At 35.1% G+C, this 17,075-nt stretch overlaps 3 protein-coding genes across 3 annotated transcripts; 1 reads left to right on the forward strand and 2 right to left on the reverse strand.

Annotated features, from left to right (window-relative positions):
* Positions 1-3,395: 3,395 nt before the first annotated feature.
* Positions 3,396-6,805, forward strand: LOC122603874 (protein MULTIPLE CHLOROPLAST DIVISION SITE 1). The gene is made up of 5 exons (XM_043776712.1): positions 3,396-3,529; positions 4,124-4,363; positions 4,637-4,803; positions 5,244-5,631; positions 6,386-6,805. Exons 1-5 carry the CDS (start codon positions 3,482-3,484, stop codon positions 6,584-6,586), a joined length of 1,044 nt encoding a protein of 347 aa, XP_043632647.1. The 5' UTR covers positions 3,396-3,481; the 3' UTR covers positions 6,587-6,805.
* Positions 6,806-7,491: 686 nt separating this feature from the next.
* On the reverse strand, positions 7,492-10,497 carry LOC122602763 (protein PLASTID MOVEMENT IMPAIRED 1). The gene has a single exon (XM_043775359.1). It carries the CDS (start codon positions 10,297-10,299, stop codon positions 7,717-7,719), a length of 2,583 nt encoding a protein of 860 aa, XP_043631294.1. The 5' UTR covers positions 10,300-10,497; the 3' UTR covers positions 7,492-7,716.
* Positions 10,498-11,433: 936 nt separating this feature from the next.
* LOC122602764 (outer envelope pore protein 21B, chloroplastic-like) lies at positions 11,434-14,437 on the reverse strand. The gene is made up of 5 exons (XM_043775360.1): positions 14,176-14,437; positions 14,026-14,100; positions 13,582-13,734; positions 12,748-12,846; positions 11,434-11,696 (listed from the first exon to the last, which is right to left on the reverse strand). Exons 1-5 carry the CDS (start codon positions 14,332-14,334, stop codon positions 11,613-11,615), a joined length of 570 nt encoding a protein of 189 aa, XP_043631295.1. The 5' UTR covers positions 14,335-14,437; the 3' UTR covers positions 11,434-11,612.
* Positions 14,438-17,075: the final 2,638 nt, after the last annotated feature.

The raw sequence follows: 17,075 nt of genomic DNA on the forward strand, positions 1-17,075 counted from the left end.
GAAACTTTACTATATATTTATTTATACACAAATATTATTAATTAATAGTAAAATTAAAAATTAAGAAAAATAAAATGAACAAGGAAAAGGAAAGCCCTAGAAATGAGGCGAAAAGGAGGTGCCTAGAGAAATAATAATAATCAACAAAATAAGACCGCTTGGTATCATCATCATCATCATCATCGACATACTCATATCTAACTATATATATAGAGTGTGTGTGTGTGTGAGAATGTGATGATGGGTAGTGGTGTGGTGGGGGTTACTAGCTTTTTCGAAAGACTTTTATTTTCTCAGAACCCAGAATCTTCATCCTTCGCGAGTTGACGAAAATGTTTATACTGTATTCTGGATTTTTTTTTTTAAAGGAAAAAAAATGAGAAGATTGGATAGGAGAAAGAAAAGTTAAAATATTATATTTATAAAATGTATTTTTGAGATTTATCATTTAAAATAAAAGGAAGGGAATAAAAAGATTTAAATGTATTCTTGAGTTAAAAGAGAATAATAAGAAAGGATAAAAATGTGTAATTGTATCATAGTTATTATATTTCATATAAGGTTTGAAGGGTATATTAATAAATTTACAACTTATTCTTCCAAATCTTACCCAATATAGAGAGAAAGTTTTTAGGTCCAAAATCCTCAACTTTTCCTTTCTATCATTTTCCTTTCTTTTAATAAAAAAGAGGGATTAGTTTCCTCGAATGTAAGAAACTTTGAACAAATGTCTATTGTAGAAAATAACTAAAGTTGTATGTATTGTATGTAAACAACTTTGAAATAATGTTTATTGTATGTAAGAATTTCGTCTCAACCAATTCAAATCTGACAAGTGGCACCTGTATATGGTTGCCACGTATGTTTTCTTACTTACAATAAACATTTTTTCAAGTTACTTACATACAATACACATAACTTTAGTTTTTTCCTACTATAGACATTCGGTCAAAGATAATTACATTCCAAGAAACTAATCCCTAAAAAAAACTCAAGAACACAAAAACATAAATTTTCCTCTCCTTCCTTTTCTTATCTCATAAAAATAAAACTCAAGAATACACTCTAAGTGTTACAAAAAGTATAATTTTAAAGTATTTTTCTTGGTTTTTTAATACTTTGTTTTTTTAAGGAAACAAAAGAAAGAAATATATAAAAATTTTAAACAAATTGTATTCCCTAAGATTTTTTTTTTAAGAAGAGAAAAGAAATAAAATAAATAAATTTTTTAGTTAATTTTTTCAACAAATTTTCAAATCATATGTATATTTGGGATGATTTGAAATAATGAAAAGTAACTATTTTTTTCTTTTTGGATCTATTCCATTCTTCTCATTTCTTTTATAAAAATCTAAAGAACACAATGTAAGAGATTAATCACTAGAGTAGAACCAAATATTAATGAATGATTACCTACTGTAATGACCTTCAATATTTTAATCGATATAAATTTTGTTCTTTCGATGTATGCTATCGGGTAACATTCAACTTGTAACCGGTAGAGCCACGTCGAATGCCACTTGTCTCGAGTCTAATATCAAGACCTTAATTTCCCACCCTTTTCACCCATTCTTTTTCCTGCCCCTTTTCACCCATTCTTCTTCCCGCCCCTTTTCCCCACTCTTTTATCCAATTTTCCTTTCATTTTCATCCATGGCTTCTTGTTCTTCATCTTCATCAAGAAATTCGTCTTTTCGTTGTATGTATTATTATTATTGTTAGGGATGTGCACGGGTCAAAAACCGGTCTAACCCGATGCACCAAAACTGGAACTGTGACCCGACCTGTTACCCTTTCGGAAGGGTCAGTTCGGGCAGGTTTCGGTTCGGTTCTCATGTTTAAAGGACTTTTGTCCATATAAGTGTCAAAAACCGTCGGACCTCCAGCTTGACCCGAAACCTAGAAGTGCACCAAAACGTGACACGTGACCCAGCCTGCTACCTTCTTGTGTGGGTCAAAAACAGGTCACGGGTTCTCGGGTCAATTGCACATCCTTAGTCATTGCGGAGCGAATATGCACATATTAATGTCATGGACCACCAAGAATCTTGGTCATCGATTTGTTAGATGCCCTAAAGTAATTTATCATAATTTGACCTCTATTTTTTTCTAAAATTTGTTTAGGGTTTATGTTTATTGTCTTTAAAAATAACAAAATTTATGTTTGATATAAGTTAAATGTGGGTATTGTACAAGATTCAGTTTCATTAATGAAAATCTTCCAACAGGTAATTATAAAGATTTGGTATATGTGCTTCATTCATAAACTGTGAACTCAAACCATCTAACCTTCAAAGAATAAAGATGATGAAAATTCAAAGCCTGGGTTGTTTAAAGCCATGAAAATGTTTGACTCTCACAAAGTCAAATTAAGAGTTTTTAACCAAGTGTTTTATGTGTTGTTTGTTGTTGTAACATTACTATGCATTGTGATACTGATAACGATCTTAGTTATGTAATATATGTGTTTTTAAGGTGATTTATGTAATGAAATGAAGGCTTATGTTATTGGTTCTAATGACTCGCATGAGTTAGGGTTGTGATGACTAAAATTATTTTTATATAGATCATCACATAGTTAATTATCAATTTTTGAAATTAAAAGAACTTTTTTTTTTGCAATTAACTTCAGAATACATTTCTTAAAAAGATTAACTCACCAACATCAACGAATAATGTAAAATTAGGGGCATTTGTCTGTTATTCCTTCTATTTTTCCTAGAAGAAAAAAATATAACTGATTTAAAACGTAAATGATGAGTCGTTTTTTTTTATCTTTAACAAAAATTATAATATTAAATTATAATAATAATATTAAGATTGAACTACTACATTGACTTGTGATAATTAGTTATGTATTTACATATTTAAATGATCAATTGATGGATTAGTTACTACGGATATGGTCTCAGTGATGAACTAAAGCCCTGCCTAGGCGTTCATTAATAGTCTCCAAGTTAAAGATGATAACATATATGTTATTAGAAACACCCATTTTGGATTGGATGTTTCTCCTCTCACAATTTTTAAAATAGTGAAAACAATTAGAAACATATATGTTTTCCGCGAGTTAAATTAGAACCCTAAAAATAAATATAAACATAAATGTTTGAATATTATATTTGGAATAAAGAGGTTGAGAAAGAGAAATGGGTTTAGAAAAATAAATATAAACATAAATATCCTCAAGCGTTATAGCTGAGATTAAGGTGTATTTCCATTTGTGATTATCATCAAGATCTAAAGGGGCTGCTACGGATGTTATAGTTCCATTTAAGCGGCATTTGTAATATTATGTAGTATGTTTGGCTTAAGTGGAAGGTTAATATTGGTGTTTGTGGTTAATCTTGCTGGTAGATATTTTTATAATAAAAATTCATCTTTCCGTTCAAGAAAAAAAAAATCCTCAAAGAGTGGGGAGTAGTAGTAGTATGTGTGTAATGGGATTAGAGTGAGTTGAGAGAGAGAGAGAGAGAGAGAAATGGGTTCGAAGTTACATCCTCCTCTTTTTTGTGTTCTTCCTCCTCCGGTATGTGCACCTCCCTTCCTGCAATATCATCATCTTTCCCCTTTCTTTTTCTTTTCTCTACTCAATTTTTTTATTCCTCTTTTTATAAATAATGATAAGTAAACAAATACTGGTAAGTAGTTATTGAATGTTGATGATACATCTTTCTTTCTTTCTTAATAACAAATAAATATATGTTATTGTTAATTGGAACACTATTCCCAATTGCAAGAAAGAAAGAAGATTTTGGGGTAGTTAGTTGTAGCTAGCTTTCTTCCTTCCTTCCTGGTTTGTTTGAAAGAAAGAAATGTAAAACCACCATTTCATTTCAATCATAGATAAATAAATTCCAATTCCATTGTTTCTTCTTTCTCTGGATTCCTCTCATTTCATATCTTTTTTTTTTTTTTTTTTTTTTTTTTTTTTTTTTTGGGGGGGGGGGGGGGGGGTTTGTATGGCAGGAGGCCTGTGAAGCAACCCCACCTTTTTTACACTAATTAAAGTACATGTACTCTAGTGTGTAATTGAACGCAACTTTTCTGCTAGTATCTAATTATGGTCTAATCGTAACTATAAGTTCGTTTCTGATAGTATCTAATTGTGGTTTTCTTAAAGCATCGACTTTCAACAAATGCATTGGAATTCCCATCTCAATCACCATTCAAGATAAACTGCCGAATTTCGAATGGCAAGACAAAATACCGAGGCTTTCTTCTCGCCATGGCATCCAGATCAGATAATTCAAACAAGGATAAAGAAGCCAAATCAGTAGTCAGTAATGGCATTATGGTCCTACAACATCAAGTTTCAAGACTACAAGAAACCATTGTCTCTCTCCCCCCTGTTGTGTTTCTGGTCTGTTTTCCTTTCCATACCTTAGTTTCATGTGATGCCTCTCATTTCTTTGACCACATAATATAGTGATTTACGAGTAGTATTTTGTCTTAATAACGGGTATGGTCATTTACCACCCCCTTTTGTGTTGTAAAAATTGTAAAGTTTGGTTTGGCACCTGTTTTGATTACCTGTTAGATGTCTGACTTAGCTTTTAAGGAAAACAAAAAAAATTTTCTTTTTTTTTTGTTACTATTTATGGACATTTTAGACATTATCTTTCATTTTGTGTAGGTAAAAAACTCTCCTCATTCTAAATATGCTATAGGGTTTTGTATTGCTGCAAGCATATTGATTATCGCTGTGAGAGTTTATGTCGAGAGGAAGTTGAGGTACAAACAGCCAGGATCTGTTGCTGATCTTGTGAGGCGTGGTCAGCTAAATTCAGATAGAAGAGGCATGTATGACTCCAAACTAAGCTCACTTTTTCATTATTCTTAATTTGCATGGTTGTTGGGGCTTTGATGACAATGGTAAATCATTACTCTCTGTCATATGCTAGTTTCTAGATTTCACTTCAAGCAAGTCTTTTGACCTTATGTCAAGTGTCTAATCAAAGTACGTTTATCTTGAAAATTTTTGCCCTTAATGGAGAAGTTGTAATTGTCATTGGCTCATTGCAAGCTCCTCTGTACATTTGGTTATTGTCAAATGCCCTAAAAACATGTTCACTAAGGTTTAAGAACAATAGCTTAGCCCATTGTAACTATACCAAATGTTACAGTAGTCAGATTTTTCAAACCTGCAAAGTAGTAAGATATTGCAGCTATCATGGGAATCCATAAAAGGTAATGTTGCAATTTCGTCAACTAAGAGTACCTATTTATTGTTTTATATACAGATCAAAGTCAGTTATGTATGATGATCCATTTAACAATCCCCAAGTGAAAATTGGTAAGAATAATTCAACAGTTGAAATGTGTGGGAAGGTCTATAAATTGGCGCCGGTGACTCTAACAAGAGAAGAACAAAACATACATCAAAAAAGGAGATCACGAGCCTATCAATGGAAGAGACCTACTGTATTTCTCAAAGAAGGAGACCCGATACCCTCTGATGTGGACCCTGATACAGTTAGATGGATCCCTGCAAATCATCCCTTTGCAACAACCATAAGTGACATTACTGAGGATTTGGCTCAAAATAACGTATTTCAGAAGCATGGTGTTCCCTTCCGTATTCAGGCCGAGCACGAGGCATTGCAGAAAAAGCTTGAAGCTTTGCAGGGTGTAAGTACTTCTGCACCCTTGAGTGTTGATATGTAACAAGCTGAAAACGGAAGTTGTATGATAGATAGATAACTAGATTCGAGTTTTAGCTACTCCTAAACTGGATTAGAGTTCAAGCCACTCCTAATAAGTTTAAAGAACCAAACATAAAATCAAACCTAATTCCGCTAGCAGGCCTTAACTTGGTGTCAAAGCAATTACTAATAATAAAATACCAGAATTTGACACTTAAACACCCCTTATTATCTAGCGAGTTCTTATCTTCTGACTTGTTTTCGGGTTAATAGGGTCAAAATACTTAGAATTGGAGAATAAGATAAAAAGTAGCTATAAAATACTGTTATTGAGAAAATTTAGAAGTGACCAACTGTCCCTACCTTTAGATAATTGGCAATAGTTTATTTGAATACAGGATTCTGATTCTTCTGATATCTGCTTAATAGGTTTGAAGTAGCTGAGAATCAGATAAAGAATAGCTGCAAGAAAACTAATTGTTTAGAAATTTGTGAAATCACTCGAGTATCCCTAGCTTTAGTGACCTTTTTTTGTGTTGGTAAAGCTTTAGGTACCTGCTTATTGGATTATATGGTTTTTTTGTTATTATCAGTTTGTCAACACAATTCCAAACACCTATGATACATGATGGTGGTTTACTTTCTGCCATAAAAATCTTACGCCAGTAATAAACTGTAATTGAAATGCACTGCAGTAGGTTTTATTTTATATTCAGTAATAAAAATATGTGTATTTACAGGATCAGAAGTTAAACAATATGGTAATTGACCCAGGAACTGCTCGAAGTTTTGAAAGACCATTCAAGTCTAATTCTAAGTTAGATGATCAGCAGGTGGAACAAAAGTCCAAGAACGGTCAAGCAAGATCACGCCCGGAAAGTCAACCGAATTCCCTGGAGAGTAGCAGCGATATAACTTCTGAAGAAAAACAAACGCTATGAAAACTCATCATCATGGCCTTGTAGCAACCTTTTTAAGGTACCATGTTTTACGTGAACAATGGGATTCTTGATTTTTCCTTTTACTGTTGCTGACTTTTGAATAGCCAAAATGATCTTGTTAAGTGGTGCAACTTTTTTTTTTCATTGTAATTAGGTTTTTTTTTTGAACAGCTGTAATTAGATTTTCTTCATGCAAATATTACGTTCATTTTTTGCTCATTCTATACAACTTGCAACTCATGAGGCATAATTAGGTATATGAACACAATAACAAACGGATGGGGTTGGATATGGTTGCAAAAGGCGTCTCTATAAATGCATCAAAGGGTTGTTTAATAGAGCTGAATGATATGTATCCAAGTTCTATTATTCCATAGCCTGTATTGTGTATCAAACTTTCAAAGCATTGTCCTTGTATGTATTTAGTTACCTTTTTTGACAAGTGAATTTTACTTCAGACGTGTATGATGTGTGCTAATCGCACAACGAAAGGGTCCCACACTAAGTGGATCTTAAATAATCTTTCTCACCGTACCACCTTCTTTATTGGAAAATACCGTCGAGGAGAACCTACCAAGGCTCGAACTCGAGACCTTCGAGTAAACTCCCCGGGACCCCGCATAGCAGGTTTAGTGAAACACCCTATTTATCAAGTAACTTAGTTTTTGCTGGCGTAACAGCTAGATAAGTTTTCCCAACATCTACCACGTCGTCAAAACTGACGCCAACCACCATTTTTATGAGTCTTAAGAGATCAATATATACACAGTAGATTGGTCTGGAAGTTTCAGAGCGTGACAAGTTGGATACACATTTATGCACATTCTATTGTCATTTCATGTATGACTGGTCGAAATCTGGGACCAAAACAGTTTTGAGTGTAACATGGATTGGAATGTAGGATGTCAAGTAAGAAATAGCTTCAATAAATAGATACAGGGTAAATGAATAAACAAACATCTCAAGAACTTAACAAGTCTACTTATGTTTACAATACAAAAGAAACAATAAAATAATATATGGTGTCTGAGAAACTTATTGATATCTTAATTTTCTTTTTGATCCTTCTTTTATAGTTTAGTAAGCAACTACATGCTGTATATTCATGCCAAAACTTGCTGAACTCTTATTTAGGTTGTGAACTTGACATCCGGATTCCTTATTGATTTAAGCCACATATCGGCCATCACACGTGAGGATATGCTCCACAAGAGGTCTGGACCCTTGACCATTACACGCTTCCCTTTCTTCCTTGCCTTTCCGAGTCCATAAGCTACCAACCATTGGATTGCTGTTAGCCTCTGCTTCTCGGTATCCCACTCGTTCTTTTTTCCTCCACTTCTTAGTTTCAGACCACCAACATTTAAACTGGCCACTTTGAACTTCTTTTCTTGATTTGGTTCAGCTTCAACAGATGTTGCGTGGATCAGCGCAATAAGCGGGCCTCCAACTGCTTCATATTGTCTTAGGGGATCCCGCATCTGGATCACAACTGATATAGTGATAGTTTCATCTTCGTTATAGGAACTGACCACACTGTTATCTTTCATCCAATCCTCTAGGGGAATAGCGTTTGCGAACGGGTTACTTTTACTGTTGCTGCTCGGAGAAACATCAAAAGGAGCGTTTTCTTGGGTTATATCTGCTTGAACTTTTAAGGCTTCAACTCCCATATCTTCGATTTTCTGCAATGAAATTGCAAGTATTTCATCTCCTGTTAATGGGTTCTCGTTCATATTCCAGATACCGGATGATATCCGCTCATTCCTTCCCGTAGTCATGCCTGTAGCCATAGATTTTACCACAGCAATGGCACGAGCAGCACTCGAAGAGGCTCCTTCTTTGTTCCTGCCACTGATGATCGCTGAAGCAATCCCTTCGAAAGCTATCTGTTCTGCTGTCTTACCCACTAGTTCCTCTATAGGCATCAATGATAAGATCTCTGTGCTTAGTTCTTCGAAACCGAGCGCCGCCATTCGTTGAAACAATTCAGTACCAGTCAATGATTCATCCGATACGAGAACCATTGGTCTTGATATCTGCATTGCGAGTTTTGGTGTGTCTTTTTTCCCCATTAGATTGTCGAATGGGTTCATGGATACCAAGTAACCTCCATTTTTTGTTTGAATCACACAACCTAATCCCTTCCCGAGATCTGGTACGAAAACCTTCTCGTCATCACCATCAACAGACGAGGTAGCAGTTACGTCGAATGTCGTTTCTTTTCTGTCTTCATTTTCGAGCATCTGGAAGAACTCCCTTGTCACTTTGTCTTCATCTTCATCTAGCTTTTGTGACTCGGTGTCTTCATTCTCCTCGTTTTTCTCCTCCCTCATCATTGATTCAAGAGCTTTGATTTGCTGGGCAATAGAATCAAGCTCCGACAACCGGGTGAGATGTACTTGATCATGCACAATCTCTTTCACAACCTCACTCGAGACCGATCTTTTGTCCGAGTTATCTTCCGACTGTGTCCCGTCCGTCCCGTCTCTTTCTTCTACTTCAATCCCTTTGTCTACAACCTCAAAATCCGGAAGATCAAGATCCTCCACCTTTGACTCGGCCTCGTCGGTCTTCTTCTGAACTGGCGCTACTACCGGTTCCTGAGGCGGAGCATCAAGATTCAGATCATCAATGCCTTGAAAGTCGACATTTCCCCCTTCTGCTTGAGAAGGTGCATATGCCTCTGCCCTGTTCGGGATTCTCGGACTAGGAATACTAAACGACGATTTGGACTGTTTACGCCCAATTGAAGGCGAGAAAGTTTTAGACTTGCTCGATTTCAGCCCTTCAACCTGATTATAAATACTAGCTCCTCCCTCCTTTTCCATAATCTGAAACCCAAGCTTCATAACTAGTTCTCCTCCTTTCGCCTTTCCTGATAACTTAAAGCTCATATCCCATTGCCGGATTCTCGTTCCTTCAAAGTTCTTTTCAACAGATTCCTGGATCAACTGGCTTAAATCAACACTATGGCGTCCGAAATCAAGCTCTTCAGCATCAACTGCAAAAGCATGGATCACAAAAGGTCGAGGTTCGAATTTGGCCCGTGGATTTCCGCTTCCTGCTGGAGTGCAATAAACATGACACCTCATAAACAAAGTCTCTTCAAAGTCGGCAGCCCCTTGAGAGACTCTTGAAGGCATAGTTTGAACTGCACCATCTTTTGTTTCTTTCTTCCTTACAGAAACCGATAGCCGAAGCCCGTTCATCGATGCCGGTAAGCCTTGAACCGTCACAACTTCAACTGATAATAAACAGCTCAGTTTCTGTTTTCCAATATGAGAAAGTACCCGAATAGGCTTCCAGTTCCATAACCCTCCTTTCTTTTCTGAAGATGATGATGAAGATTCTTGGCTTTTGGTATCTTGAAACAAATTCTTACTAACTGCAACAGGTTGTTTTTGAGTAGGTTCTTCAGTTGGACGAGACCGCCAAGGCGATAATGACATACGCCTTGATCGCGGTTTGGGGTTGAGTTTGATCCCATCATCGTCATCATCATGATCATCACCAGCTTTGCCGCCAGTGGAGAGTATTGGAGGGATTGAGGTTCTGGAAAGAACAAGAGAGTTGGTGCGTCGGCCTTTGGCGGGTAAAATGGAAGAAGTGTTGGTGTTGTTAAGTGTCTGGCTGAGAGCTTCGAGCTCTTCTAACAGTTGGGTGTTGGAGTTTCTCCTGTCTGGTGGTGGTGGGTTGTTTGATGAGGCCATGATGTGTGTTTGATTGCGTAGAATTGACAATGAAGAAGGTGAGTAAAGAAGGTGTGGTGGTGTTGTATTGATGATTGTGGCCTGGTTGGTTCATTTTTATGTGAGGTGGGAAACTTGCCATAATAGATTGGTTTGGAAGGTAGGGGGGTGGTGTGACCAGGGCCAAGAAAAATTGTGTGGGCATGTGATCACGGATAAGAGAATTTGAACATACATAGATATATGCGGTTTTACCGTTTTGGTGTGAAAGAATTTAATGTTGGGCTTTTGTATATATATATATATATATATATAAGACAAAAATCATATAATTGTGATGGATAGTTGGTTTACCCACATTTTGGGTAAATATCCTTGTCATGATGGGTGGTCTTCTTCTATGTATAGCATAGTAAATAAATAAATTTCACCAACAAATTGTGAGAGATAGATGATGTTACCAATAATTTAATGTATCTATATTGGTATGCATTTTATCAATTTTATGGGTCGGAGTTGGATCATCTATAACTTAAAATCCATATCAAGTTTAAAATTTGTATTAAGAAAAAATAGTTTTATTCGATAATGGTCCTTCAATTTTTGTAATAGACACTTTGTTCAAAATTGCATTTAGCCACCAGGCCTTTTTCTTTCCTATTTAACCAAAAATATGTTATTACAAATCAACCACTTAACAGACCTTTTTGTATGTTTGTACTTAAATTTGTTTCTGAAAACTCATCCACCGCCACACATTGCGCCGGTATACTCATAGTCACGTTCATGTAGATAAGGAATGTTAAAGTCGATCAGCTAACCAACTTCAACTTGTATCCAAAACATTCAAAAGTAGTTCTAAAATGCAATGTCCAAATGAATTTCGAAAAATATTTACAGGTTGGTAGCTCGACCTATACCCATTACCCAACCAACTTACTTTCCATTTAGACATCTAACTTCGACCATCACATTGACTCTGATAGAAAACATTCAGAACTCGGTCATCAAGGATTTCTTATAGCTAGGTTCTAACTTCTAAGAATGGTCATATATAAATTTCAATAGGTCATTACAAATGATCTAACCTTCTCTAGACGCAGTCACATTTAAATTACTAAACCTAGTATCACTAAAGACAAAAATCCCAACAAATGAACAAAGCTTCGCAAATTTGAATATAAATAGGCATAAACCAGCTACCTGAATTCAAAAGTTCCAGTTACTGCACCTACAAACATACACATTGATTAATCATTTCTTTTCTCCTTTTTTTTTCTTTCCTTGCAACATATATCTGACCAGTTAGAAAACAAGATGACAAGTTCATGATCTCATAGGTTGTATCTCACATTCCATCTTCCGTTAGCATCAGCATTAAATGTCCAATTGTTTTCCCTTAATTGTACATATGGAATCTGACAAATATATTGACAAAAAAAAGTTCAATTTTCTAATGATATCTGAAAGAGTTAACAGCATACAGGAAATGAACTTGGCAATATGCAGGGCATCCAGAGAGCACACAGAGGACTTTGAGATCAAATAACTTACAAAAGATTCAGAAATACATTTTCATTAGGGTACAACTATTTTAGCATTTATCAATCATATTTTTTGCTTCTCAATCAACCCATCCAATAAGTTTTCGAATTCTGGAATTTTAAATGATGCAAATAAGTATTATACCATGACATATACATGGAGGTTTGGATATGCATTTCTAATTCGAAGGTCTAAAATCAAATTTGGATTATTAAAAGAAAGTAAGAAGCTGCTGCAAGAAAACTAGATTTGATTCTTGTTAGTTCCAATGATCTTTTAGGAAAGCACACCCAATTACCCTCTAAGACAATCAATATCTGAATGTATTATCATTTAAGCTAAAACACATACTAGTCCCACGCACTAACTTTCATCATATCAAAGTTGGGAATGGTTTGTAGTATGTCTATATATATCTGGCAATAAACCCTTCTCAATCACACCATAGCTCTTATTAGATGCGGCAAAACAGGTATATATCAGTTTACACAAAGCTAGTGTTTCATAAAAAGTTAATTTCAATATAAACTATTTTAATAAAAAATAATGATTAATAAGTTGCATGCATTCTTTAGGCAACTTTTAACCCGTTGACCTATTGAATTTTTAGCTAAATAATTAAACTTATTCGTTTAACCTGTGAGGGATAGAACATAACCCGAATCAACCCATTCATAAGCAAATGGATCAATTGGAGTATCTAATTCCTACGGTTACATACTTAATGACGACAGTAGCTTACCCAGGTTTGGATGGTCTTACTGTTAGAAATCATTGGTTAAGCACCTATATAGACTACAGAAGTACTAATGAGAACCTTAAATTCTTGAAAACATAACCATGGTTGCTTATTTACTTTAGATGTTAAGCATATAACTAAAAAAATTGACTCGCAATGATTAATCATGCTTATAAAAAATGTACCTTGTCAACAAGCTCGTAACCAAGTTTGAGCCTTACATCTTGTTCTTTCTGAAAATCTAGAATGTTCCACACCAACTCAAGAGCTCCATGTGGCGTTGGCTATTTAAGATACACAAGGAGCATAAAGAGACATCAGTATATAATATTAAGATATTGATGCCTTAAGTAGTAGCTGCCCAAGCAAGTACTGAGTTTTTTTTTTTAACAGCGAGTTAGTAGTTAGCATTCGAGACACCACAGTGACATTCAATTAGGCAGTATGCGGAGCTCGAACCATGCATGCCTGGGATGAAATCAAAACTCTCAACAAAAAAACCCTAATAATCTATTCCTACAAATGTAGGAAGTAGGATTTGAACCTTGGTGGATTTACCCAAGGTCTAAGACCTTACCAATGGGCCACCAACCCATTGGCAAGTACTGAATTTTATTTATTTATGGAAAACAATGATGAAAAATATTTATGTTAAATCAAACATAACATTGACTGGTCAAAAATGCATAGTGTGTTCAATGAGAGCAAAGGTATGACATACTTTTAGCCCCTATATATGTAAATGGTAAATGTATGACATACTTTGTTAATAGCAGGTCAAACAAGTAAGTTAAAAAGTTTAACCTAAAACTAGAAAGCGACCGGATCAAATATCATATAATTCAGCAACACTATGCTCGATTGTTTACAACTTTGTTTGAATCGCTTTTTCCAAAAAACTGGATTATTATAATGTAAGTTATTGTAATTGTATAAAATATAATAACAAAGAAATATGGAAAAGGGTAAGACAAGCCGAGCCTTTAATCGACATATGGAAAGTATGAGCAAGAACACACCTGATTCAAGTCCTTGTCAATATTGCAGCGGCCCTTAAGAACAAAGTTGACAAAGGGAGTGGATGCCACAGGATAAGCCTTTTTAGCACGCATGATACATTGGAGTTTGTTGTTTGTATCATAATGCAATCCAGCTCCAAGACTAGCCGACAGCTAATATCAAGGAGGAGTCAGTAGATGTGGTATCATTATAATAACGGAAACGAGAGGTGGCAAAATGAGCAGATAGGTTGGTTTGGAAATACTTTTTGCCCAAACAACTGCTGTATCTCAGCCAGACAAAAACAATAAACAAAGTTGTATAAATTAAATTGGGACGGGGTTGAAGTTTTTATATATAACCAAAATCGAGTTTGAGCCTTACATCATCATTTTCTTCTTCTTCTTCGGTATTAATAAATAAATAAATAACCAAAGAAAGGTAAGGAAAAGAAAGAAAGATACATGAGGATAGAAGTGTCTGAAAAGGGCACACAGAAAAGTTGGAGCTCCTGACCGCGTATCAACCTCTCCCTTAAGCTGCAACACCACCACCATTTATTAGTCTACCACTTGAAAAATAAATAAAATAAAGGGTAAGAAATGAAAACGGGCCTGAAGAAGAGTAGTGCTGGAATGATGGAATTGGAGCTTCTGTTTGGCATGTATCCTCAATTCTCTGGCGGCCATCAAAGGAGGAGGCTCATCAATATTATTAGGCATCTTTCTCCTGAGAGCGCTTGATTCTCCACCGTACCTGATTGACGTCTCCATTTCTCTCTTTCTTCTCTGTGTGTGAAAATGGATTTGGTAAAACCCTAAAACTATTTCTCACGGACACAACACATGTTATTTGATGACGATGATTAATAATAATTATTATATTATTATAATCATTACACAAGCAATGTGACTGTATACAAGGCTGCAACCGTGTGGTGGTGTGGTACGTCGGTTGGTGGTAGAGACATTACGTAGATAATTATTGTAAAAGTAATTAATGTAAAAACTAATACAGATTTTTTAAAAAGATAAATGACTAACAGTGTAATATTATCATTAAGGATATTTTAGACATTTTTTTCCATGTAACTTTGAACGTTAGGTCAAGCTATGGTCTCTCCTTTTACGTAAAAGTTTAGACATGGATCAGACACCGACTTAAGGAAAAAAGTACTACTCTACTAGTCCAATGATTTTTCCTCGAATATGGTTAACCAACATGTTAACTAATCGATTAAGATAAATTGGATCAGATGTTGCAGATCTGATCCTAGAATAGAAGCTCAACCAGTTGTCGGTACTCTTTCATCAGCTGTGGGATGCTTAGACGGTACTAGTGCTTGAGTAAGCGGTGATCTTAGGTTCTTCCTCGGCTCATTTCTTCTGTCTTTGCTTTTCAGTTACCTCCTGTAGGTAGCTCAAAGTACGGTTAATCTGCCTCTTTCCTTATCTATTTCCCTCTTAGCTTTCTTCTATTGGAAGACTAGCTTTGGTTGTGTCGCTTCTGGAAACATGGGTATTGAAAATCTTAAAAAGCCATAGGTTCCCAATTTTAAAAGAATTCCCGCCAAGAAGACGGATCATGTCGTAGGTGCCTCTACATGAGCTTCGGGTAACCAAATATAAACTGGTACCATAGGGAGGTGCTTCCTTTATGAAACTGAAACCTTTTTTCTTTGATTCTTTGATCGGAATACGGATGAGATCAGAAAGGCCATCATTGGGGCATAAGAAGATCGTTGCTTACTCCTCAATAGCTCATATGAATCTGGTGACTATTGGTATGTTTAGAATGAACATACAGGGAATTGGAGGTAGGGGGCAGAGCTTGAAGAGCGAAGCAAGCTGTGCTAGCCTATTTATATAATATAGATAAGTAAACTTTATCAACTAATTGTCTATTAACTTATTCTACAGTTAAATCATTCAAATTAATTTTAATATTATTTTGAGTTTTAATAAGAAATTTTATATATATAAAAAAAGTTATACGTTAACTTATACCAAAAAAGTTGGATTGTGATCTTATAAAGTTATTCACAACTTTATCGGTAAAACTGGTTATCCTAACCTTGATTGAATTAAAATCAAGGGTCAAGATTCAAAGATAATTTTTGAATCTTGTCCCTTGATTTCAATCCAAAGGTCAGCATGAAAGCAACCTTACTAGTATAGTTGAAAGCAACTTTATAGAATATACTTATCAAAAAGAGATACTAACTTGATACTCCGTATAACTTTAATTTTAATTTTATTGAAAATAATGTTTTAACAAATCACTGTAAATTTTTTTACTCTAAACTCTTGGATGATAATCACCAAAAAATCATCACATACACATGATATATAAATATTTACGTTTCAATATACGGTATAATTATTATTATTTTTTTTTGGTGAAAAGTGAATTGTATTACTATCCAAAATTTACAATAAAATCAACTTGGACATACCTAAGATTCAAACAGCCATTAACCATCCTTCAACAACTAATATCTACACGGTATAATTATTATGTTCGTACTTGAAAATGTATACTGAAAATCGCAAGAGTTTAAAACTCCTCCATTGAATGGTATGAACGATATTGCACGTCTTGTTCCAAACAAGGATAGGAGTCCTTTTAGTCGAATTCATAATCCATAGAAGTTCCAATAGAAGATTATTGACATGACGTTTCCATCGATCATCTAGCAACACATTCTAAGCACAGATCATTAGGTTCCTTAGACTATAGGCACAAACATCGAGACAGAGCCAACAATTCTCTAAAAACAAAGATGATTAGCTACATTCCAATGAAACACGTTTTATCAATTACCTAGTTTTAATCCAAATATATGAAATCCATTCCATCAATTACCATAATGTGGCCCCAAGGAACACCATCCATAGGCCATAGTACCAAAAAATATGTGTAATTGTTTATAGTTGTTCTAGCAAGTTTTGAACCACTTCACAAATTCAAATATGAAATTAGGCTCTGAAAATTCTGACACCACCCTAGGCATATAGAGGCTAAAGACACGGATGTTGGATGAGTGTTGTGTTGCCTTGTGGTTGACAAATACGAACGACTACGTAATAGCTTCATCTGTAGGATACCTTAAATGTCATATAGAGAAATTGGAATGTTATTGCAAGTGAAATAAAGCATCCAACGAATACACAGTAGCTTTATATATTAGATAGACATTTCACCCAATGACCCAATACCTTGCTTTTGGCAGGATTCAGTATTTTTGTTGTGTCCCCATCATCACACCTTTAATACCTTATTGGTCCATACTAAGATCACAAAGATCGTGTGTTCCACAGCGATGTCTGTCAAGACTAACGTATACCTCGAGAGCACTGCATTGGTTAACAAAATCACCAACTTGTCTCCTTAGCAGTTTACAGCACCACATGTCACCTCACAATCTACATCTCCTAAGTGTACATCAATTTATTAGAGTGTTTTATCGTTATATTCTAATCCAACATCAACAATTGATTTAACGTGAAATATG

The sequence above is a fragment of the Erigeron canadensis genome, chromosome 6 (genome assembly GCF_010389155.1).
Source record: "Erigeron canadensis isolate Cc75 chromosome 6, C_canadensis_v1, whole genome shotgun sequence".
Taxonomy (NCBI): Eukaryota; Viridiplantae; Streptophyta; class Magnoliopsida; order Asterales; family Asteraceae; genus Erigeron; species Erigeron canadensis.

Bases quoted from the DNA above. Each gene is read 5' to 3' on its own strand.
- LOC122603874 (XM_043776712.1), top strand. From the start codon at position 3,482: ATGGGTTCGAAGTTACATCCTCCTCTTTTTTGTGTTCTTCCTCCTCCG. The intron at 3,530-4,123 runs GTATGTGCACCT...GTTTTCTTAAAG, and splicing joins TTTGTGTTCTTCCTCCTCCG to CATCGACTTTCAACAAATGC. The intron at 4,804-5,243 runs GTATGACTCCAA...TTTTATATACAG, and splicing joins AATTCAGATAGAAGAGGCAT to ATCAAAGTCAGTTATGTATG.
- LOC122602763 (XM_043775359.1), bottom strand. From the start codon at position 10,299: ATGGCCTCATCAAACAACCCACCACCACCAGACAGGAGAAACTCCAAC.
- LOC122602764 (XM_043775360.1), bottom strand. From the start codon at position 14,334: ATGGAGACGTCAATCAGGTACGGTGGAGAATCAAGCGCTCTCAGGAGA. The intron at 14,101-14,175 runs GCCCGTTTTCAT...GTGGTGTTGCAG, and splicing joins CCAGCACTACTCTTCTTCAG to CTTAAGGGAGAGGTTGATAC. The intron at 13,735-14,025 runs GTATCTTTCTTT...CCTTGATATTAG, and splicing joins TCAGACACTTCTATCCTCAT to CTGTCGGCTAGTCTTGGAGC.